The following is a 23,393-nucleotide window of genomic DNA, read 5'->3' as shown; positions in this document are numbered from 1 at the left end:
GAGAGCCATAAACAGCATTGCTTTCACTGACCATACTCATTTTGTGTACTAGAGCTTCCTTGCATCTTGCTCTCCCTCCTCCTTTGGGAGCCCTCTGCAATCTCGCCACATCCCCTGCCTACCAACAGCTCTGTGCAGCTCCCCCTTCCCTGCTGTGCTCCCGTGACCTGCACATAACAGGCCCTATTTTCCCAAGATGGGGAAGGAGAAGCACTAAAAAGCCCCTGTTTATCTCCTCCACCTTTACAACTCTCCTGTGTCTAGCAGGGGGCAGTTGCGTCCAGCCTGACTCCACAACCCGTTCTCCTGGGGCTCTGCTGTCCCAGCACGTGCTTTCAGGCTGTGCATCTCTCTCCACTGCCTGTCCACTGCAGTGCAGCTCCCTCCTGTCAGGGCTGATGCAGTCAGGGCTCTCAGTCCTCTCATCACCGCTGTGCCTGTTGTGAATCACCCCTCACTGTTGCTGCAGCTTCCCAGATACCTGTGCCTTGTTCTCATCTCAGTCCTTAAATCCTTCCCCCTCCCCATTTTTCTTTGTCTAGTTTTAAAAACACTTAAAGTGAGAGTAAGAGTGTTGTGAAGACAGAAGGCCAATTTTAGCCGTGATACAAGCAAAGGAAGCTTCTGTTCCTTGGGCGTTATGTTTGCTAACTCCACTGCAAGTTTAGCCTGGAACTGGTGCTGCTGAAATTTGCATGTTTGCTTTTGAGGCAGCTGTGATAATAGCAGCCTAAGCAGCTGCTCTCTCTCAGTCTTCTTTACAAAAAAAAGTTTTACTGTATCCACCAGTGAGGTGATTTGGCTCAGTGACATTGCCTCTGTACCAGGACAAGCTGGTACTATTCCAGGGTGCACACGGGTGTGGGACCAGAGGCTGCACCTCCTGCAGTCGGCCTCATAGATGAGTCGCTGGAGGCGCAGAGGCAACCCTGTGAGCCCTGGCCTGCTGCAGCCTCCTGGGCAGGTCTCCCAGTTTGTGTAGCTGCCTGGTGACCTTTCCACAGCAATAGTAAACTCCACAGCTAGCATATGCTGCAACACAGCTGCACCAAAATGTGCTTCTGCATGACACAAGGTTTTTCCCTAACAGAGCATCTGCACAGTAAGCCCCTGATTAAAGTCTCCCGCTAACAGCTTAGAGTGTTTGGACTCAAGTATTCAGAAAAAGTCCTGGCCTTAAGCTCCTGTTTAGAAGTCAAGCCTGCCCTGTGGCCTTGATAACATTGTTAGTGTTATCAAGCTACCTGGCAGCAGGCAGCTAGACCAAACAGCACTTTGCAAGGCTAGAAATGGTAAATCACATTTTCTTGTGCCGTGCTTCTGCTTTGGGATTCCTTTGGGAAATGGATGAAAGGTCAGTCTTTTTGAAGTACTTCTGTTGCCTTCTGTATTATTTCTCCCCCCTTGTGTGGTAGACCAAGAGGCCAAGCAGCAGCCTGGCACCCCTCAGGGGCTCTGTTCCCCCACCCACCCACGCGCCCATGGCCTGAGAAGGCCCAGGCTTGCAAGGCCAGGATCCTGCTGTGTGCCCCAGCCTGTTAGAGGATGCAAACCTCTCTGCCTAGAAGAAGAAGTACTCAGATAAATGTCTGTCACTTCGAGCACGCTTTGATCCCTGCAGTATACTTTCTTCCTGTGAGAAACGAGCACTCTGGCCCAGCCTTTACAGTGCACGATTTTATGGGACAGGCAAATCCAGTCAAGTTTTGAGTGACAGTACTGGTTTTCTCTAAGCTCTTATCCTGCACTTTAATGTTCAGTGAACCAAAATTGTTGGACTTATTTTCTAAGAGTCTGGCATCTACATTAGCAATCAAAGCTACAAATTGTGCCTTCTGGTTGAACTCACTAGACCCCCAGCTTTGTGTAATTGAGGCTGCAGCATGATAAAGAGTTCTGTTATGGCTTCACATATTGATCACTCCAATTTAATTTCCTCATGGGAACTGGACCACGCTAGGGATGATGGATTGTGTTGAAGGCCTGATAAGCCTATTTTAACAAAACATCTCAAGAGCTTCTAAAACAGAGGCAATTATCAATACTGATGCATGTTTCCTTTCATCAAAAGTTAAGGGCTCATTAATAGGCTATACAGCAGCTGCTCCCTGCAACACGACTTCTCTTTTTTTAATTAACTTGGAGATACCGTTTCCTCAGCCTTATGAGTTGGCTGTTTCCAGAAGAAAAAGAAATTGGGTTTCACGTTTTGTTTTTAATGGTGTGTATGCTAGCAGTATACACACTGCACCTGCACTGCTATAATCAGTATTTTGGTCATTGAAGTCTAGATTATATTTTAGAGTGATAGTCCTCTCCTACCAATTATGTCAGTATGTAAACTGCTCCCAAACCCTGGGGTCTTATACCTAGAATTTTGTGTCAGGTTACTGAAGATGGCTGCTATTTTTAATGTTAATATTGTTGGTAAAATAGTTTCCTGTTGTAACTTTGGCAATCAACATTTTTATTCAGCATTGAATATTTCAAAAATATTTTTAAATGTTTTTATTTTAGGCACTCAGTTATGAGAAGAAAGATCATTGTTGGTTCAGATAGTTTTACCTTTCCTATATGAAAATGCTAACACTTCATTTATAATCTATTTGCTGTAGGTGTGTTGTGGGTGTTAAATTCTTATACTGTTTAATGTTGTAAATTGGATGTATGGAAAGAAATTATGATCAAGGCAAACTGCTATGTTAAACTTGATTTTTAAACACAGTTTTCAGATAATCAGCTAGAAGTTTAGTGCCTTACAGAACAGTTTTCCTCAGCTAGTAGGAGGAGTTGCTTTTGTTTATTCATTGGAAAACAATATTACATATAAACATTTAACACCTGCTCTAGTGTTTTCTCGTTTCTTTACCAGTTCACGTGCATTATCTCATTAATTAGCACAGTTCTCCTCATTAACGCATGGATTGAAAACAGCAACACATTCAAAGGAGTAATGCTTTGTTTCCAGCCTTTCATTTCCAAGGTTAGATGATACCTGGAAAAAAATTGGAAATGTAGCCAGGTAGCATGAAATGTAACTGTAGTGACCTGTTTCTTACTTAAAGTCCTGTGTTGCAAGTTTGGTGCCTTACTATACCTTTTTTTTTCCTGATGTCTGAACTTCTGGAATCATTCATTCAAGATAAATTTGTAATTTTCATAATAATAATAATGAAAGTAAATATTTATCACTGGCAATTACAGCTTAAAATTGAGAGTCAAATATTTCTTAGAAGGTCAGAAATAAGAGGTTAAATAAAAAATATTTTAGTTCCTGAAGTATCCTGTAATTCTAAAGTTGTGATTCATATTCAGACATTATGGGAATTCATGGTACTGATGATCACATGAATGTTTAATGGGAGATAGCTGCCCTCTAGTCTGCTTTACTGTCACTTCTCTTGCCCACTTACTGTGACAACTAGAAAGAGATTGGGTTACTTTAAATTACCTTCAGCAATAATTAATTCAGATTAATCACCTAATCTTACAAACACTGGAGCACTGAAAGAAAAATAATGATGTGAGAAATCCCATGAACTCATCTAATATTAAATATATTCTGTGCTTAGTGCTGCAAACATACTGATGGGGCTGATTCAGACATTTTTACTCATGTGATGGAGCCAACAGCTTTTCCCCCTAAAAGTAGGTCCTTTGATTTCAGCAGACTTTAATCCTTAAGAAAACCATGCAATTCAAAGTGGCAGGCTCAAAGTCACATATAAGTAGAATTGAACATAGCTTCAGCATACTTCAGGTCTCTGTTTCTTTCCTCACTCCTTAATATTTTCCACGGTCCTTTCATTGGCGTCTGTTCCATGTGGTAAACCACTGCAGGCTTTGTGCTCAGAGCATTGCACAGGGCAAGGGAAAAGAGTTTGCTTTTCAGGTTGGGCATATAGTTGGGTTTTATACCTCAGAGGTCATTATAATATGTAGCAGGTTAGAGTTGCAGCATAGACATTTAAAAATGGTTTTAGGAGCATATAGTGCTTGAAAAAATAGCACTTACATGATTCTAAAAAGGGAGGTAAATAAGCAAAGAGAATAAAACATGGGGATGTTCCCTACACCTGTTTTTCTGGAATATATGTTAATTAAGGTCTGGAATAGTGGGACAGTAAGACTGTCTATCATTGACTTTAAGCCTTAATGATATGCTTAATTATGTCCCTTTGTAGTTTTGATAGCTGAGACCCTGAAATGTGAAGTTTCTTTTCTTTAATGTCTGTAACTTCTGTACTTCTAAACAGTGTTTTTTGTTGTTGTGTCTTTAAATCTCTAGGTGCTGAAGTGCTGTATATGAACATGTCAGCATATAATGAAGGTCGCCTTCAGTCATCTTTCTGGATTGTTGATAAACAACATGTGTACATTGGGAGTGCCAGCCTAGACTGGAGATCACTGGGACAGGTAATTTAATTGAAAAAGTACTCCTATACCCTTTGAGCATATAATAAGGAAAAAAGTATTGTTTTGAAGCCAACAAGTGGAGATGTAGAGCTTTCTTTTCCTGATAGTTTGCTGGCAGAGGAACTGCCAGAGTTTTGATGACTCTTCTGTTTTGTCACAAGTGTATTGCTATAAATGTTATTTCTTTTTGTTGAAATACCTATCCTCAACGATTATGCTTTGCATTAATTTTATTAAAAAAAAAAAAAGTTATTGTCTTTATTGATTTCATTGATGATTTTGTTGTTTCAAGGTTGTAAGTTCTGGTTTTCTTATTTTAAAAATATAATGGTAATTTTGAGCAAACGTGTTGGGAAACAAACTGCTACAGAAACTCCCTGATAGTGTTGTGAGAATGACCAAGTCCCTCTCGTCTGCCATTTAAATGAGAAAAAGCAAAATTCAGAAGGAATTACAAGTGGATAGCACATAATATCCTGAAATACCCACCACAGCTGGGGAGGGATAGATTTATGGGCACAGAAAGTCAATAGCATAAGGCTATTGAAGATTGTACCTATTAAAATTCTGTATTTTAATTCTGTCATAAGCAAGAGTTGAGGGATGTACTCTTAACAACCATCAGTGCTGAGGACTCTCTACAGTCTGATGCCATTTTGAAGAAGTAATTAATCCATAATGCAGCTTATTTGTCTTTTTGTCTTTTCTTCCCCCAGCAGTCTCAGGATTGTTAAAGGCTGTAATAGTCAGTGGTATGGAGCAAAAATGACCACGTGAGACTACTGTTCAGGGCATGTCTATTCAGGGCATGGAGCCTGTACTTTTAGAGTTCATTAATTGTAATGCACAATGTAAGGTAAAGGAAGCAGTCCTAGTTTGGTAGTTATTAATTGCTATTAAAAAAACATTCTTTCTAAATATGAGCAGAATGTCAGAAACTCATGAATAATTTTGAATGTCCTTTGTAATGACTTTGTGGAGAAGCAGGTGTGTGTTGTGTTGGAGTTTTAAAGATTTCATTATAGGATTGGTCTTCTCATGATGAAGTAAATCTTAACTTATGTAGCATGCCTGCATTGAACTTTGATGCTAATTTTGTGTTTCAAATGCGATTCCTCACTGTTAATTTTATCATTTTATTTTTTGTATGCATTTGGATTTTTTTGTCTTACTGTCATTTACTGGTATGTATTTTATGTGGTGATAAAATGAAGCCCAGAGGAATATTTGTACAGAGAAAAAAAGAAATGTCTCTCACGAGTTGCAGTAAAAGAGAATCTGCTTTCAATTAGTTGAGAGATGCACATTGGGGTTTCAGAAGAGCCTGAGGATATTAGATGCTTGGCCCTTGTTGACATCTGATAAAAGTATCCAATTCCCTTACCCCAGAGTTATAGGTTAATAAATCAGGGCAACTGTCAAAGAGATCTCATATGCAGTCCTAAAATAATAATCTGTCTTGGGCTTTTCACATAAGAGGCAAAACAAGCACAGAACCCTGTCATTTTATTCTGAGTACTTTCCTGAAGGAAAATGCTTCGGCACACGCGTAGGACCTAATGATGCAAAGAGCTGAGTCCTTACTGGGGAAACACATGGAAACACAGCTCCCATGGGTTTTCATTATCAGATAATGTGTAGCTGCACCTGAGGGTCAGGCCCCCCTTAAAGAGTATGTCCCGAGCGGAGCTGGGGAGTAGAGGAGCAGGGAGAGCCAGGCCTGTCCAGGCCCATGCACTCGCACTGCCTGCAGTAGTGGGGTAGGACTTCTGCAGTTCTGCAACGACAGCAGAAAACTTGCTCAAGTTGTCACTACACATTTTCTGTTGCATCCTGGCTTTACCTACAGGGAAGGGACTGTGAAAAGGCAGACTGGGCTGTTGATTAGTCACATATGGTCTCTTTAAAAACTCATCTGATTTTTAGAGTAACAGAACGGTGGTTACTGAATCAGCAAACCACCAGGGCCAGTTTTGCTAGATCCTGACAGCAAATCACAGGATAAAGTAGGTCTCTGCTATTCTAGAAAGACGTGGTTCTTCGGCCTATCAAGCAAGCAGTTATCTTCTCACTCAAACAAGCTATCCAGTGTGAGTCAGTCACCTTGTAGCTAGCAGGGGCTCATTATTCAGCAGCTCAGTTGAAGTGTAAATTGTTTGAGCACATTCAGACTGACATCTAATAATACCTGAAATGCAATGAAAATCTTAAGATTTAGCTGTATATGGTTGTCATATCTTTTCATATACCTCCCCCTGTATTTTCTGCATGCATGTTTACAGCTTCCTTCCTCCTGAACCTTTGCATGCGCTCAAGCCAGTACACTGCATTATTCATATAGGAGCACCATTCCACTGGTGCAGCAGTTGTGCTAAAGATGCAGCAGGTTTTTACAGTATTTCCAGAGCTTGCTTTTGATACTGTACAAATATAGGCAGGTGGCTGTTAGTTTTGCTTGCCTAACCTGTGCAAATGCATAAATGCATCTCCAATTCTATTAGCATGAGGCTGGAACAATGCTCTACAGGTCTTTTTGTTCATCTTGCTATATAATTTAAAAAAAAAAAAAAAAAAGGATGCAAACCTCAGCCATTGGTTTGGAATGTAAAAGCTGTGCAGCTGGTAATTAGTTTGAGTGTATGTGTTGATAAATGAATATTAGCAGAATCTACCTTTATTTAGTAACCAAGTTTTAATTAGTGACAGGCTAGTTCTAAGGGAAAGCATTTGTGGAAAAAATAACAGGCACACAGTGCAACTATAAACTGTGTGGGGATTGTAAACTGATTGGGGATTATAAACTGTTGGGGATTGGACTAGATGATCTTTCAAGGTCCCTTCCAATCCCTAACATTCGGTGATTCTGTGTGGTAGGCTGCACATTTAGTTTATTCTTTCTACAGATTCATGTTTTCTTTTCCAGGTGTACAAACTAAGTGAGAATAAAAATACTGTTTTTCCATATTTATTTACAGACTTGACACAAAGGAGCATATTCACACTCAGAACTGTGTAGGTAAAGACTAACAAGAGATACAATGTGATGAGCAGGCAAAACCTTTTGTGTATATTTGGGGTACATTTGGAAGCTAACCCTTTTAATGTGATACTTGTGACCATACCTGCATGTAACATACTTCTTTCTCCAAGAAAAAATAATTCTTGAGAAATTAAACTTTTTTTCCAGCTATTTGTGTCTTTACCTAGTTAGTTATATACAGACTTTTTCACTGCTCTGTCCTGCACACCTTAAACATCAATGAATAATCTTGCCTTTAGCATAGAAGAAGGTGATGTTTATTGCAGGTTTATATACATGGAACTGTAAGAAGCAGAAACTATTCTAGTTTTCAGAAATTATTATTTTCTTGGGCGTCTGAGTCTAAACTGAAATAATAATTTAACTTCTAACAGCTTCTCTGAAAAAACAGCATGAGGATTCATACGCACAAAGGTGTCAGATTTGCTTTTATAATATTTGTGGAGAATTCTCTGCATCTATAAGCTGGACACTAGAAATCAATCTCTTATGTGGCTTAGTGGGTTTTGTTGCAATTTTCTTGACTTGCCATCACTGACAAGAAACAGTGCTAATATTGTCTCTAAAAGTAGTTTTTCTGCATTAGGAAGAGAGATTTTCATATGTTGTGTACATTACCTAGGGAATAACATTTATAGTTAGATATATACTTGTGCCTTTGCTGTCAAAATTTCAATATTTGCCAGAGTTTGAGCTTTGACATTATGGACAGGACTGATAGTGCAGTCTATTGCTAAGTTTGCTCAGCATTTCCCATGTAAAATTGTGTTTCAAGTGGGTTGCAAGTTTTCCAAAACACTAATCATTTTGGCTGAGATCTATGCCAGCTATCTGCATTTGTCTGAAATTAAACCCTGAAGGCAAGTGAATATGACTGTAGAGCCTCCCTGGAAAAATGAGTTTTTAAAAAGTAAGGCTTTTTCACTCAGAGTGGGCTATTCTGATCTTTTCTTTGAACAGGTCTAGATTTTGTCAGGGATACATTTTTAACTGTTCCTATCAATATATGCCAAATACAACCATAATCCACTGAAAATTTGCAATTCATGCATACGTAAAAGTAATTCTTAAGGAAGTCCTTTTCTGTCTGTCACATTTCATTCCTTGAGCTTTTGTGTGGTGATGGACCTCATCTAGGGGACCCAGGTAGTTGCGGAGCACCACTGAAATTCAGACAGGTGTTACAGTATCTGGGCCCAGAAGTCTAATGGGAGTCAATTGGTCCAACAAAGAGGAGGATGGGAGGTTGAGTGGTAAATGAGGCTGATCTGGACCCAGAGGGAAATGGTTGCTTGTATTGAAACTGTAAAGAAACACTAGCAAGAATGAAAGACAGTTAGTGAAGAGGATGAGGAATCAGCAGGAGGCTGTGACGGAGAGATAATGAGGCTGGGGAGGTGTCGGAAGGAAGGAAGATGCTGAATAACAATGATCCCAGGGAAAACTGAAATTAGCTAAGGGAGGAAGCCAGGCAGGTTAAATTGCAGGACTGGTTTGTTGAAATGGGAAGATGGAGACTACACAGGTGTTGAGAAAGTTGCAAAATCAGTTAGGAGGAGAGAAATTGTGCCAGGAAATGTGCCAGGAAAATAAAGCTGAGGGCTGTTGAGCAGACAAGGGACAAGAGGCTGGGAGCTGGGCCTGAGAAATGAGTTTCAGTCAAGAGACTGAGTCAGAGGCTGGGGGTGCAGCATGGAGGTTAAGGTGGATAAGAACTGGGAACCCAGGGGTGAGAAACACCCTTCCTCTCCCTCTTCTGTTTGAAGCTCTGGCTTAGCAGCATCAACACTTACTGAACATGTAATTTTGTTTAGTTGCTTTCATGATTATTTTATTTTATTTATTTTATTTTTGCTGCTCTGAAGAGTTGTTTCTGGACAGGGATATAAATTGCTACACTAATAGTGATGGTTTCCTTAAAAGTTTACCAGTCTCCTTTTATAGTAGTGGCTTTCAGATTTTTGTTCTTAATAATTTTTTTTCTTTGTTTTCTTAGGACCAGGGCAGCCATGATCTTTACTGCTCTCCTAGAGAGGTATCGCTTTCCTAGATATAGTAACAATGTGTAAAATTGCATCAGTGAAATAATCTTTCCACTGATCTAGTTTTTTTTCTGGTAAATTTTGTAAACTGATAAAATGGTGCAAAAACTGTATAAACAAGTCTTTCATCAAGCTGGTGAACCTGAAAGAATTATAGGAAGGCTTGTAGTACCATTTTCCCTGCAAAATGTGATATAGGGGAGTGCTAACAGAGGGAAATGGTAAAGGTAAAATTTTCAATCTCACTTTGAGCTTTTTATCTCATTTGAGAGATCTGGGTGATCCTCTGTACAACTTCTGCCTTCTGCTTTCACTGACACTCAGTCAGCGGTTGCCGCAATTGATGAAGTATCTTCGCAACGTTCCCAGGCTCTTGCCTAAGATGTTTTGTGACCATTGAACAAGCCAGGCAGCATCGTTGGGCTAGAGTTGGGCAGTGTATTTTAGTATATATTTACGTTAATGACCTGTTGAAATCTGTTGTTAGTCAGCAAAATACACACGTGCATTCTAAAATGTTTGATTGAGAAAGGATTCATTCAATGCTACCTGAAATTCTATACATCTACTGATTAACTGCTGCCTGTGGTTTACACTAGTAAAAACAAAGGCGATGTGGTGCTGTATTCTAGTCTCTAGTTACTTGACCAGGTAGCTTATTAATGCAACTAAAATAAACTAAAATAAATTATCAACCATAATATTAATGAAGAGCAAGAACTAACAAAAAAAGAATTATGTTTCATTTGCTTCATGACCGCCTCAAATAGTTTCAGTGAAGTTTGACAATGCTTTTTTGCTCCTTAATTCTCTTAAGGAACATGAGGTTTGTAGTACAAACAGAACCTCTAATCAGCCCAAAATACACTTCTGCAGCTCTTCATTGCTAACAACATTTTTGGAAAAGCTTTATTATTCACACATGAATGATTGAATCCAGTGGGCAAACAACCGTAGTGGATTAGCTCAACCATTTCAGAAAAATATGTTTATGTGCAATAATCAGCCCTTGGAAAATTCTATTATGGGACATCATTGAAACAAGTAAAAATTAATCCGATTATCTTCGCTGGAAGTGGAATCAAGCCAATATTGACTACTGTTGTGTCGTAGTCTAGAAAATAGCTTAAATTGTCAGTGCTAGCAAGTGACATGTAAATGGATGTATGTGTGAGGTAGTTAGCGTCCAAATTTTGAGCTCTGAAGATGCCTGCTGGTTGCTCTCTTTAACTGGTCTACGTGGTCTACAGGGCTGGTTATGAACACCTGGACTAAATGGAAGTGGCACATCCAGAGTCCTCCAGTTACTGGAGATGAAGTCAGAAACACAAACTGGGAGTCTGCTCACATGTTGTGCATCTGCACACAAACTGCCTATATTGAGGAAAAAAAGTGAGTCTTAGTGTGCCAGAAAAAGAAGGAGTGCTGGGAAGAAATGTTCTCAGGGAAGAAAAAAAAAAAAAAAAAAGTAGTGAAGAAGTAGACCTGAAAATAGGTGAGGTTCCTGGCTGGAGGAAAGTTCCTAGAAGAGGTGCAAGATCCTGGAGATCAAAGAGCTATGAGGAGATGGAGACCAGGGGAAAGGTGATGGTCGAGATGAGCAATGGTGAGCAACCACAGCAGGGATGGACCCAACTTTCTGTGCTGCCATCCCAGGCCAGCAGCCACCTCCCTGCAGGGAGGTAGCATGGAGTGGAGAGCAAAGGAGTGTGCTTGCAAAATAATCAAGTAGTTAGAAAAATGTCATCTGATTGGTTCTTAAATGAACCCCAGTATCCAGATCTTCTGCAAGTAGTCATTTGCTCTATGTTGCTTCTGACATCTTGAAAGGATTATCCCCCAAAATCCTACATTGTGACTCAACTGATGGTGAGGAAAAGTTCCTAAGCAGGGACATACTTTTCTCTCTTACAGTTAGCTGTGTAAGAACTGCTAGCAGAGGATTTATTTTTTTTCAGTTGCCTCTTAAATCAGTATATTTTTTAGATTCTTCACTCTTCTGATTGTTCTAAATTCAGACCAAATTAGGCTGAATGGCTTTAGAACATAATTTTCAATGGGAAAACAAAAAAAGCAAGTGTGAATTTGCTTTCATTTTCCCTGTTTACTTTGTGTCTATTGCATTCCTTGTGTGATTTCTTTCACCAAGGCAAAGTACGATTTCAGAAAGGCATTTGATTTTTCTTTACCTTAAAAAAACATACAAGACAAACCAACTGAACAACATAATGACAAAAAAAAAAAAAAAAAAAAAAACTCTGAAGGAGGACTGAGAAAATAATACCTGATGTCATCACCACCGTATTTATTCAGGAAGACATTAATTCTTGGTAAATTAGGCTCGGTCTCATGTGTAAAAGTTATCTGACTTTGCTTCTTACATGAAGTTATTTCAGGCGGCGTTTTGAATAGCAAAGTTTATCTAATCATCTGTGCTGCAGAGGATCAATTATTTGTTCTTGCTGACTCCCAACAGTGCCTTGCAATGCTTTCAAAAGTGACAGCTACCAGGCAGGACTACAAAACAGCACCATTTCCTTTTCAGGCAGCTTCCTCTCCATGTTCCTCTTAATCCCTTGAGGTTATAAATCAGAAACTAGTGATTGTATCTACATAATCTAAGCTAATTGGAAAATTAGATAAACTGTGCCAACACTATCAGTTTAGAAACAGTGACCTGTTTTATCTGAGGAGTTAGGTTTTTACCTGATGCACCTGAGACGTTAGATATACTAGAAGACCAAAATAGATTACAGGTAAACTGACTTCTAAAGTACACCAGAGTTGTAGCAAGTATGAATTATCAATTGCATTTAAATAATTACAGATAAGTTGCCTGTTCATTTATTCTGCTAATTATTCAATCAAATCAACAGTGAAATTAGCTGTATGAGATGTCAGAGAGCTATGACTATTATGCTGAAAAGGTTTATTAAGCATCTGAGGATAGAATAGATAAGTAAAATTATACTTTTTATTGGTAAACGTGAATAGGCTACATTATGTGTACTTACAATGAAAGTATATCGGATTCTATTTTTTTTCTGAAATTAAGAACGCTACAGTTATTCAGGAGAAACAAACCAGACAAAAGATACACTTTTTGTGCATGTTAACTGAAAATCAAAGAATCACAGAACGGTTTGGGTTGGAAGGGACCTTAATGATCATCCAGTTCCACCCCCCTGCCATGGGCAGGGACACCTCCCACTAGACCAGGTTGCCCAAAGCCCCATCCAGCCTGGCCTTGAGCACCTCCAGGGATGGGGCACCTGTGCCAGTGCCTCACCACCCTCACAGTGAAGAATTTCTTCTTCATACCTAATCTAAACCTACCTTCTTTTAGTTTAAAGCTATTCCCCCTTGTCCTATCCCTATACTACCTGACAGAGTCCCTCCCCAGCTTTCCTGCAGGCCGCCTTCAGGTACTGGAAGGCCGCAATGAAGTCTCGCCTGAGCTTTCTCTTCTTCAGGCTGAACAGCCCCAAGTCCCTCAGCCTGTCTTCATAGAAGAGGTGCCCCAGCCCTCTGCTATTCCTCATGGCCCTCTTCTGGACTCTCGCCAACAGGTCCCTGTCCTCGTGCTGGGGCCCTGGAGCTGCACGCAGTGCTCCAGGCTCCATCACAAAGGGAATTTTGGAGGCAATTGGTGCTGTGGGAATTTTGGAGGAGCAATCCTCTGATTGCTCAGGGGTTAAAATCATTGGGATGCAATCTATTTAGTTCTTTACTCAAAAGTCTTGTTCCAGGTATATGTGGAGGACTATTCCTGTCAGCTCAAGGGCAGCCCTTGGGAGGTAATGCCACGCATCCTCACAGAAGATTCCTCCTCCTTCTCTTGGCCTCCATTTCAGGGGATACAGATCCAAACCATAACTTTCCCACAATTGATAAGGCTCTTGAATGCTGCTGGGAGCATTTTATTTTCATTTTCCCTCTCAGGTAAAGGGCAATGATCATTTCCTCAAACTGTGTCTTTAAAAACTGTAGTTTCTAATTATTTATGTGACCTAAATTATCCTCCCATAAGAACACTGTGTAGTAAGTACTGGACTTCTATACGCTTTAAAGTACATCATGATGATCTCATTTGTTTTCAGAAAATCTTGCTATAGTAGAGTTGCCTCTCCAATCTGATGGCTGAGGCAGGATCTGTACATTTGCAATTTCTGTTAATGACAGTTGCATCTTATCTTTACAGAACTGCACAGCGCAAAAAGCATGCTATAATCAGTCAGTCATTTTTTTGAACTTTTATCTAAATGAGTCTCTTGAAGCTATGTAATGGTGCATCTGGTCCTTTTGAGATAAGATGCTTTGTCTGACATTTAGTGGAATTGCATCTTTTCACTCAAGCAAACATTATATTGAGAGTTTCCTCTGATAGAATGCTGCTCTTGTATGAGCTACAGTTCTGTCCCTAATGTGCACTTCAGACCATTGTCAATCCTAACTGTCTTCTAATAATTTGCTTAATTTTCTTACTGTCCCCATGGTGTTCAGTATCATATCGCTATTAGTAAATTGAGCGCAGTCTCAAGAGTCGAATAACTTGAAACACGGCTCCTTCAGCTTCATCATCCAGCGGGGTTCAAGCAAGCTCAGACAGATAAATGTTGTACTGAAAGTACACGCAGCAGAATACCTGTATATTCCATCTGAATTCATATTTCTGTCTTAAATATTATCCCTTGTATTTAACAGAGAATATCTGCTTCCCAAAAGTTTGGGTATGTTATTAGCTGTGTGATCCAATCTTGAAAATACTCATGCTGCTAATCCAGTTGACTTCAATGGGATTATTTCCAAAACTAGCTAATATTATAAAAGTAAGATAAAAACACAACCTAGATATATAAGCACAGGTGGATGAGTCAACATGTGAAAAAAATGTGTCTCAGTAGATATTACAGAGCTGTATTGACAATTAAATTCCTTTTTTGTTTTTACATCTCACACTACAGAAAGCCAGTTGGATTGTCAAAGCTCTGCTGTGAAGTTATTACAGCTTGTCTTCCAAAAGACAGACTGAAATATATTTACTGTTTTTTTGCTAAGAGCTTTTGGCCAGGGTCTCCCTTTTTAATCAAATCTAGAATAGTTTGATGACCTGTCTATTTCTCCATGGTAGCAACTTTCCCTTTTCCTTTGTCTTTTTTTTTTTTTTTTTTTTCCTCTGGGTGGGGATGCAGCAAGGGACATACTGCCCTTGAAACGTGCAGAACTCACGGTGTGTATTTATAATGGTGCAGGGTTTGTGTTTTTGGAAGCCTGGTGTTTTGGTTTAACTGAGACAGACCCGTTTTGTTTTGGTTTTACATCCAGTATATCAGGACAGTCAGCCCTGCCCATTAGGCTTACTATGCTTGAAATTTATTACCCGGCCATCCAGTATTTACAAATGAACCTCAGTGAAGCAAATGGGCTGTTTTGTCTCTCACTAGCATTATGTGCAATGCAAACAGAAGGCTGGTTAAAGCAGGACAGGAATATGGGTAACGTGGCTGCTGCGCTGTGTTTTGTGAGCGTTTCTGTTGCTGCCTGGCAGTGCTCTTGTTCCTCCTTACTTCTGCAGGTTTCTGGTTTTGTGATAGAGTGCAAACAGCCTGGAGCTGTATATTCTCCTTGCCCTTCAAGCCAAAAAGACTTCCCATGCTCTGCCGGCTTTGATAGTTCTTCTAGATCCCCAGCTGCGAGGTGATAGGAAGGCGTTACCCCGAGTGCTGCAGCATTCCCATTAGCATAGTTCTCCTTATGTCGTGCTCTATTCCCACATGTCATATGCATTGTGTCTTTGCATTTAGTGTCAGACAGGGCAAACCCCAGCTTGCTGCATATTTTTATTTGATTTCTGTTAACTGTAGGAGCGTGCTCATCACTCTCTCTGGCCTTTTAAATTAGATACCTATTTTTTTCTCATTTTTATTTGTTGTGAAAGTTCAGTAGAACAGGTTTACCTACCATTGGAGTAATCAGTAATAAATTGGATAAATCAGTGAAAATTAAGCCTACAGAACGTGATGAAACATCCACTTTGAACAGTTAGTCATTTCTTTACAAAACTTTGTGGGATACTCATGTAGTTGGAGCTCCGAAGTCCAAAGAAAAACGTTTTTCTTCAGTAAAAAATAACCTCATAATTGCTTGCTTGCTTTTTAATACTTGCCATGTCATTACTACATTTTAAAACAACTAAGAGTCAAAGAAGATTTTGCAAAGAGAGTGTCTCTGGCTCTGGTTTGTGTGTGGTCCCTCAGATACCTGACAAATAATATCAGTGCATTAGGATTATAGGGCTTGAGAGCTTTGGGTAGGTTCTAGAAGCATGCAGGGAACTGCAGGCAAGCAGGATCTCAGCGCCATACACTGTATGCCATCATACAGAAGACAGAAAAATCATCGAGACAACTATGCTGCTGGCAGCTTTAAGGTCCACTGCTGCTGTCCTGAAGAAAACAGGCAGGCAGAGTGGTGAACTGACAGTACTGCTGGGACGTGCTGCAGGAGTCAAAGCTTAAGAGATAAAACTCTTAAGCCTAAGGGTTAAACTATTAAAACTCTTAAGCCTAAGGGTTAAACTATTAAGCCTAAGGGTTAAACTATTGAGAAGAGGCAAAAAATAAAAGGCATTGGTCACTGTGGTGAGAGTTGTTTCCAGCAAGTCTCTGTAAGGCCTGTCTGCAGTGAACAGTAAAGCAGATGGCCCCAAACTGGGCTCGACTTGAGTTCGTAGGCCCTGCAACCAAGCACGTTTACAAGTGCAAATCCTGTCATTTCATCCACGTTAAGAAACCCTGAGACATGCTGAGAAGGTAAGGTGTATTACTGCAGGCACTGTGCTAGAGAGGAGCTGTGCAGTGTCTGTGCTGGCGCAGCTTGCCGGCCGCCTGCACAAAGTGGGGCAGCGCCTGCCTGAGCACCTCTGCTCTCCAGTCTGAACCAAACTGCACGGGCAGAGCAAACGTGTTTGTGCTGTGTGTCTGTGCCAGGCTGGCTTGTGCGAAGCTACAGCTGGAGTTCAGCATCCAAGGGGTAAATATCTCCAGAGTCACAGCTCTAAAGACCGATGAGGTCTGCAGCCACGTTGTCTGTTCTAGACAACTGACAGACCCTACACTCAGATCCAGTGGTCGCAGCACCAAGCTCAACAGCCAGTGGTACAGTCTGAAATAAGTAGACTTATGTGGATAGAAGAAAGGCTGTAAATTCCCTGCTTTCCCAAGGATGTGATTGATGTTGTGCTGAAAGAGAACTTGTTCATTAAAACCCAGCTGAATCTCTGCGGGGGGGAGCTAATGCACCACAGCCTGTTCTGTCATCTCCCACAAGAACTTGCTGGCAACTAATCTTGGTCAGTAATGTTAATGAATGGAGGCGGATTCCTCTCAGAGGGATTAGTTATTAGCATACCCCATCAGATCAGCCTCGTTCAAGTAAACAATTAAAATAACAACATTAAAATAATCATGAATGTATATTCCCGGTATGTCGGTGGTTCCACCCACACATGTGTACTTCGGTATTGCACAGAGCTCTCTTCTAGACAAACACCTTCATGCACAGCTGCCTCAACCCCTAAAGGTTCCCCGGTGCAGCAGCCCAGCCACCTTGTTTTAACAGGGAGCCTTTCAGGTAAAACTGGGTTTAGTATTGTCCTGTGAAAAAGACATGGTAAATCAGGCTGAAATACAGGGCCATAGATCTCCAGGAGTACAGCGAGGAAGGACAACCATTTCAGTCATTCTGTGAAAGGAATAATGGCTCTGAAGTGCAGCGTAAAACCTCATCTTCCTGTATGCTACACAAATTGCAAGCAGAACCGAATAGATTGTGACAAAGCAGTCCATCCATATGAATGTGCGGAGTTAACAGCACCTCTAAACCTGTTCAGATTTTGATATTGTCTTCACAAACATTAAGGCAGAATTCGTAAGTCATCGTGCAGGCACCTTTCTTAACTTTGCGAAGTAAACAACACTCACCAAAGCAGTGAAATCATTCGTGTTCGCCTGGAACTGCTCTGTGGCAAACTGCATCACTGCTTGAGGGAGGTGCACGGGGTGGGCAGCACGGGCAAACAGAAGTGTGAGGAGTGTCTGCAGGAGGTTTCACAAGCCGTGAGAATTCCTCTATTTGTGGAAATTTGTGTAATATAAAGATTTAATTATTTTTATTATCTTTTATTTTACTTTGTTATTTTAATGTATTTTATTTACTTTATACATTATTGTTTTAAATATATTTTAATGTTTTGTAATATAATTATTTAATTAGCATTTCTTTCAAATTTAATGGTATGGTACGTTTCTTTGGTAGCAAATCATTTTGTGTGTAGCTCTGCTGCATGGGTACAGCACATGTATATACCATGTATATACATCATAAACACACAAAATAGTTTTGTGACGTACATTCTGCTTATTAGTGTAGCATATTGGAAACATTTTTATCATCTTTGTGACTGGTATTTTATTACCTTTAAATCTATACGTGCCATAACAACTCAAATAGAAATGTGAGAAAAAAAATATATATATACATGTATTTTCCAGTTTTCAGACTGTGAGTGGTGATGCAGAATTGGAATAACATATCTTCAGGTATCTTTTCAGGTATTTCCTTCCTCTTCCTATAAAGTGATTATTACCCAACATTGCAGGCAGCAATGGCATTAAGACAATGTTCTCACAATTGGTTTTTGTTTCTTCTTCATTCTGTTCAATGTTAACTCATGTAAGAGCTATTTAAGTAGATACTATGCTTTTATTAGCATATTTGATCTCTGACATCTTTGACACAGAATTTCTGCTTCTTGCACGTGGGCTGTTATACGTTATTAAGAAAATACACTGTTACATATATAGGGTTACATCTGCCATGTTTGAGATAGGTCATGACCCGTTTTTTTCTCCTTAAACAATAAACAGATTTATTTTCCCCCTTTCCATGATGATATAGACACAGCTTGCATTATTACTATTTGTTTATGTAGTGGCAGCCAGCTGATACCTCAGCTGAATCCAGTTAACCAAGTACCAGGAGGCTTTTCAGATGACCCAAAGGTAAGTGGAACACAGTGAAACTAAGGCAACGTGCATCAATGTGTTCTGCAGTTAGGGTCAGGAGACAGGAATATGATACATGAATTTAATTCCAAGTTTTCTTCCTAGGAGAATATAGCAGGCCCACATCTTTACAGCTGAGATTGCTTCCTTGTTGAAGCAACCAAAAATAGTAAACTGGCTACTAAAAAAAGAATATGAACAAAGAGCAAGCATGGATTTCTGAAACATTTTCATATCGGCTAGCCGTTATCCTGGGGCTGCCTGTGTAATATTTTGCTAAATTACCTGTCTAAACTGGTTGGATTTCTAACTTACCTCAAGGCCCTGTACACTTCATTTAATCAAGGTTCAAAAGTTAATTAGAGCCTTTGGCCCTCTGTTGACATCAAGGGAAGAGGTTTCTAAGTCTGATCAGGTAGCCCGGCAAGGCTGAACAGTTACAGCAGTAATTCATATGTAATGTCATCGTCCCAGTTTGTGTCCGCAGCACACCTGCCACCAATCTCTATTCGGTATGTAAGATGAAAACCCTGTGTGTGTGTCGGTGATGTTATAAATAATGCATCCAATTAGTCAACTATGTGCTGCTGCATTTCCCTGATGCCCGTGAATCTGAAAGCCCCAAAGAAACCGTGTGCTTTTAGAGAAAAGGTTTGAATAAATACTGTCTTTATTCTGAGGCCAGTCCTCTGTGCTCTCCTCTCAGTGTTGTACAGCAGAAGACGTAGGGAGGCTGCCCCTTGCAGCACTGCCGAGGATGAGAACAAATACTAAGAGCTCGTGCTGTGGTTTCCAGCTGCGTGAGGAGGCTGCACGATAAGGGCTGACAGGAGGGCGATACAGGCTCTGATGCAGGAGAGATGGAAAGAGGCAGCGAGATGTATGCGCATGTGTGTAGTAAAGGAGATTCCAGGCTTTTCCAGAAGCTAGCAGGCTCCTTCAGAACACCTTTTAATTTTCTATGGTTCCAGTGAGGTAGCGAATTGTTGAATTTCATGAGTGACACCAGCACCAAAATGTGCTGCGGCTTGCCAGCGGTGAAATGAAGGCCAGCACAATGTGGTCCTTTTCTTCCTAGCCTGTGCTTTCCTTTAGTATAAGGAACAAAAACTGCATTTGAAAAGAGAAAGAGAATCAAATTAGAATTCACATTAATTAGATTTCCTACAGTAAAACAAGAAATAAATCAAATGTGATTCTGGCAAAATGGTTTCTTGCAGTTGCAAGTTTGGTTTTTCCCTGAAGAGACACTTGTGCTTGCTTTGAGGGGGTAATGAAACTGTAAACTGAAAAGTCATTTGAAAATGATAAATTAGGCTGTGATTATGCCAAGTGATATTAATTATGCTGATGGAGTACATAGCAAGGAATTTTTAACTGATTCAGTTCTGCCTTCTGGCTTTCTCTGACAAGTAGTGATGTGTCACACTTGGTTTGTTGGTGAGCATCATCAAAAGCAGCAGCAAAGCCCAAACTTCCACTCTCGGCACTGAGTTCTACGTATGCATCACCACACAGTGGTCCATGGTTTAAACAAATATTATTTATTCTATTTGTATGAATGCATATATTTTTGATGGATTTTCTTTATCCATGAGCAGATGGCTGACATAAAAATTGTGATGGTTGTGTTTTCTAATGTGGCAAGGACATGGGATTTCTCATTTTCTGCTCTGAAGCAGCGTTGCTATCTCTTCCCCACAAAGTTCTCTTTAAGAGAACTTTCATTTTAAAGAAAGCCTTCTTTATTGCATGCCTCGCTTGTTCTGCCTCTCTGTGGCAGTATCTTTCAGCAGAGATGAAATGCTGAACCGAGCAAAGTTTCCCTAAGATCAGGGTGCTGTGCCGAATAATGGAAGGGCCATCTATCGAATGTAAGGTGAAGTGGAAATTAGTAGAGCATCACTGTGCAATTCTGTGTTCTTGACCTGTGTGTGGACCAGAAAAAAAAAAAAAAAAAGGAACTGGACACAAAAATTAGCAGCTCTTGAATTATCTCCTATGCCTTATCGTAGCAACTTTTTAGCATTAGGAAATAAAAGTAAAAATAAGGTATGAAGTTGCAGTTTTCTGGTAACTTCCAATTGGCAAGACCTACAGACTGAAATCTACCAAATGGACTTGCTGAAGGTGAGAATTAAGAGACCAGTGAAGAGATAGAGGCTGCCAATTCAAATGCACGTTATCAGGGCACAGCTGGTCCATCTGTATGTCCCTTCCGTTCTTTTTGTGAGAGCATGTCACGGCTTTATACTGACATTCAGTGCAAATGCTCTGTGCCTTGTGTATCGAATGCATTCTCTCTCCTCGGTCACGCGTTGAGGTTTATTTTCAGCACAGTGACTTGAATGACAGTTTTCCATTTTCACTGATGGGATCAAGTTCCCAGCTCAGGCTGAGACTTTATTTTGATGTCAAGTGGAAGGGATCTTTTTTCTAGTTCAGTAGAAATCTGCCTGCCAATTATTTTAAAATCCCTTAGAACCCAGATGATGGAGAATTAACCTTTAGCCTTGGATGGTAACACTGTTGGGGGTAGGCACTGGCTTGTCACTGGAGTGAGCAACTTCACTTGGAGAAAAGCCTGGACTAGGAGCAGCCCAGAATTGGGAAGTTCCCAGACTGGGCCATGGTATGGGTGCATGTGAAATTCTACCAGTTCAGAAAGCTGATTCAGTAAGGAATAAAACTTAAGAATTTTTTAGGCAGAATTCTTCTAATACTGAACCAGTATGTTAAAGCTGCCAAAGTGCAGAAATGACACACAGACACAAAAAGTCTCTGAAACGTTAACTTAATTTGTGGATGGGTACTGCAATAACCGTTATTTACATGACCATAATTGTTTTTCCCCAACATCCCTATTTCATGCAGGTGTGCAATGGGCTGTAGATACTGAATCAGCACCCTCAGTATTTCACTTTTTATAGTTGAACAGGTGGCTTTACTGCATGCTACTGAAACCTTCTGTAGAAAGGAGGGTTATTAATGCCTTCAGGGGGCTGGTTATATTGTCTTTCATATAGCTTGGTAATATTTTCTTCTTTACTGTGGTAGTCTTTAGGAAGTCATGAGCCTAGAAAGACTCTCCATGTGCAAAGATTTTTAAAATGCCCTTGTCAGTGCTGCAGTGGTAAAGCTCCCCCATTTGCTCTCCTAGTAAGAGCGTTAAACTTGGATAAACTTGCTATTGTCCAAATTTCAAGGGTGAGCTACACGCTCTTGAATGTACTCTTGACTTTGTATGTCCTGTGTGATTCTATTATTGTTCATCAACTGTTTTTTTTTTAACCTACATTTGGACCTTGCAGAAACTTGAACGTCCTATTCTCAGTAATGTCTAAGTACAGTACCTGGGCAGAATACTAGACCGCAGCTCTATTTATGTTTTCTTATGATTCAATGTTTTAACTAGCATAGGCCTGTAAACTGTTAACCTTTCCAAAGGTATTGTTGAGACTTTGTTGCTGTTGTTCTAAGTATTGTATTTTGGCAAAGAAACCACCCAGGAGAGCTAGTCTCAGAAGACGATGTGATACGTTTGAAGATTCTGGTGCCATCTATGCAATTGTGGGACACAGGCCAGGCACGAGAGAGAGCCAGGTACAGGTCTTACAAGGTGATTTGCTGGAGAATGGTTGAGTTAAATTCTAGGGATTTCAAAATGCCATTTATTCAGTGAAATTGCCTACAGAAAACAGGAACAATAGTATTATTGTAACAGTTAGTTTCAAAATTTAATGTTTGAATTCCTAAATCAAAAACACTACGAGGTTTTCAGAATAACAGGGAACTCAAGTAAGAAAAATAATTTTGCCCTAGACGATTTTTTTTACATCCACAGATGCTGTAAATTTAGATTTTACACTTACAGTCACCTTACGTGAGACAGAGTTTTACTCACCACTTGAGAATATAGTGCTTTACCATTTGTATTAATCTATTATTTCCCAACAGTAGCATAGGTCCCATGTTCTTATCAATGTGGAAGGAAAAATATGGAAGCAGGACTGTGCTGGGTTTGGATTTCACTGAATTTTATCTTTTGTTTTTAACATAACAAAGCCGTGAAGCCTCGGCAGCGTATTACTAGCCAAGCACGGAGGGGAGTGTTTTGGCTCAGGATGCACAAGGATAGGTTACAATTTCTAGTGAAGTGTTAGCTGAGGTACGTGCTTTGCTATTCTGGTGGGCTCCAATACCTGCATCTGTTCTGTGAGAGAGGCAGGCTGTGCTGCAGCCTTCACAGCCTCTTCAGAGGCGGGTTGCGTTTTTGTCATACATCACGGTGGCAGCTACCCGAGTGGGGTCTGTTACACCTAATGAATTTGTGATGAGCACGGCTCCTGTAATCCTGTTACAGCCAAGTCTGCTACAACAGTCCCGTCAAACGCTACTACACACAAAATGCTTTTACCTTTCTCAAATCTCCTTGCCTCTCTCTCCCTTGGTGATGGTCGCTCCCCTCTCAGCACCCTCCCCCCTCCGGCACCACCGCCAAGGTTCCCGTGCCGGTGTCGCCTGTGTCTGGCCATGTACCAACAGCAGATTTTGGCAGGAGGTGCCAAACAGCCATGTAGAAGGCAGCCTTAAGATGATGCTAGGTATGATCTGAAAAGATTTGCTCAGCATTAACTGCTACCAGATGAAAACAAGAGGAAGGTTTGCGGTAGGGGACAGGTGATGCTGGTAACACTAAGCAAAAAGGAATCGTGTGTTTGGAGCACAGGCTAACCACATGTTTATAGCATATTTTACAAAAAGATAGTGAGTGTACCCCTGAAAATGTATGTGGCCTGCTCTAAGGTGGTAATTAATGCATTGTCTATT

The 23,393-nt window shown here is 40.4% G+C and overlaps 1 protein-coding gene across 2 annotated transcripts in view; it reads left to right on the top strand.

The window, feature by feature from the left end:
• PLD5 (phospholipase D family member 5) overlaps positions 1-23,393 on the top strand; it is a gene marked incomplete at both ends in the record, with an annotated part of 170,899 nt that overhangs the window by 129,761 nt on the left and 17,745 nt on the right. For both annotated transcript variants that reach the window (XM_084284035.1, XM_084284036.1), the window contains one exon: positions 4,289-4,416. In XM_084284035.1, the coding sequence (XP_084140161.1) occupies positions 4,289-4,416 (128 nt within the window). The remainder of the gene's footprint in view (positions 1-4,288; positions 4,417-23,393) is intronic.

This window comes from Netta rufina (genome assembly GCF_964035555.1).
Source record: "Netta rufina genome assembly, chromosome: 3".
Taxonomy (NCBI): domain Eukaryota; kingdom Metazoa; phylum Chordata; class Aves; order Anseriformes; family Anatidae; genus Netta; species Netta rufina.
Note: the sequence above shows the minus strand (reverse complement) of the source record. Positions and strands in the feature narration are given on the sequence as shown.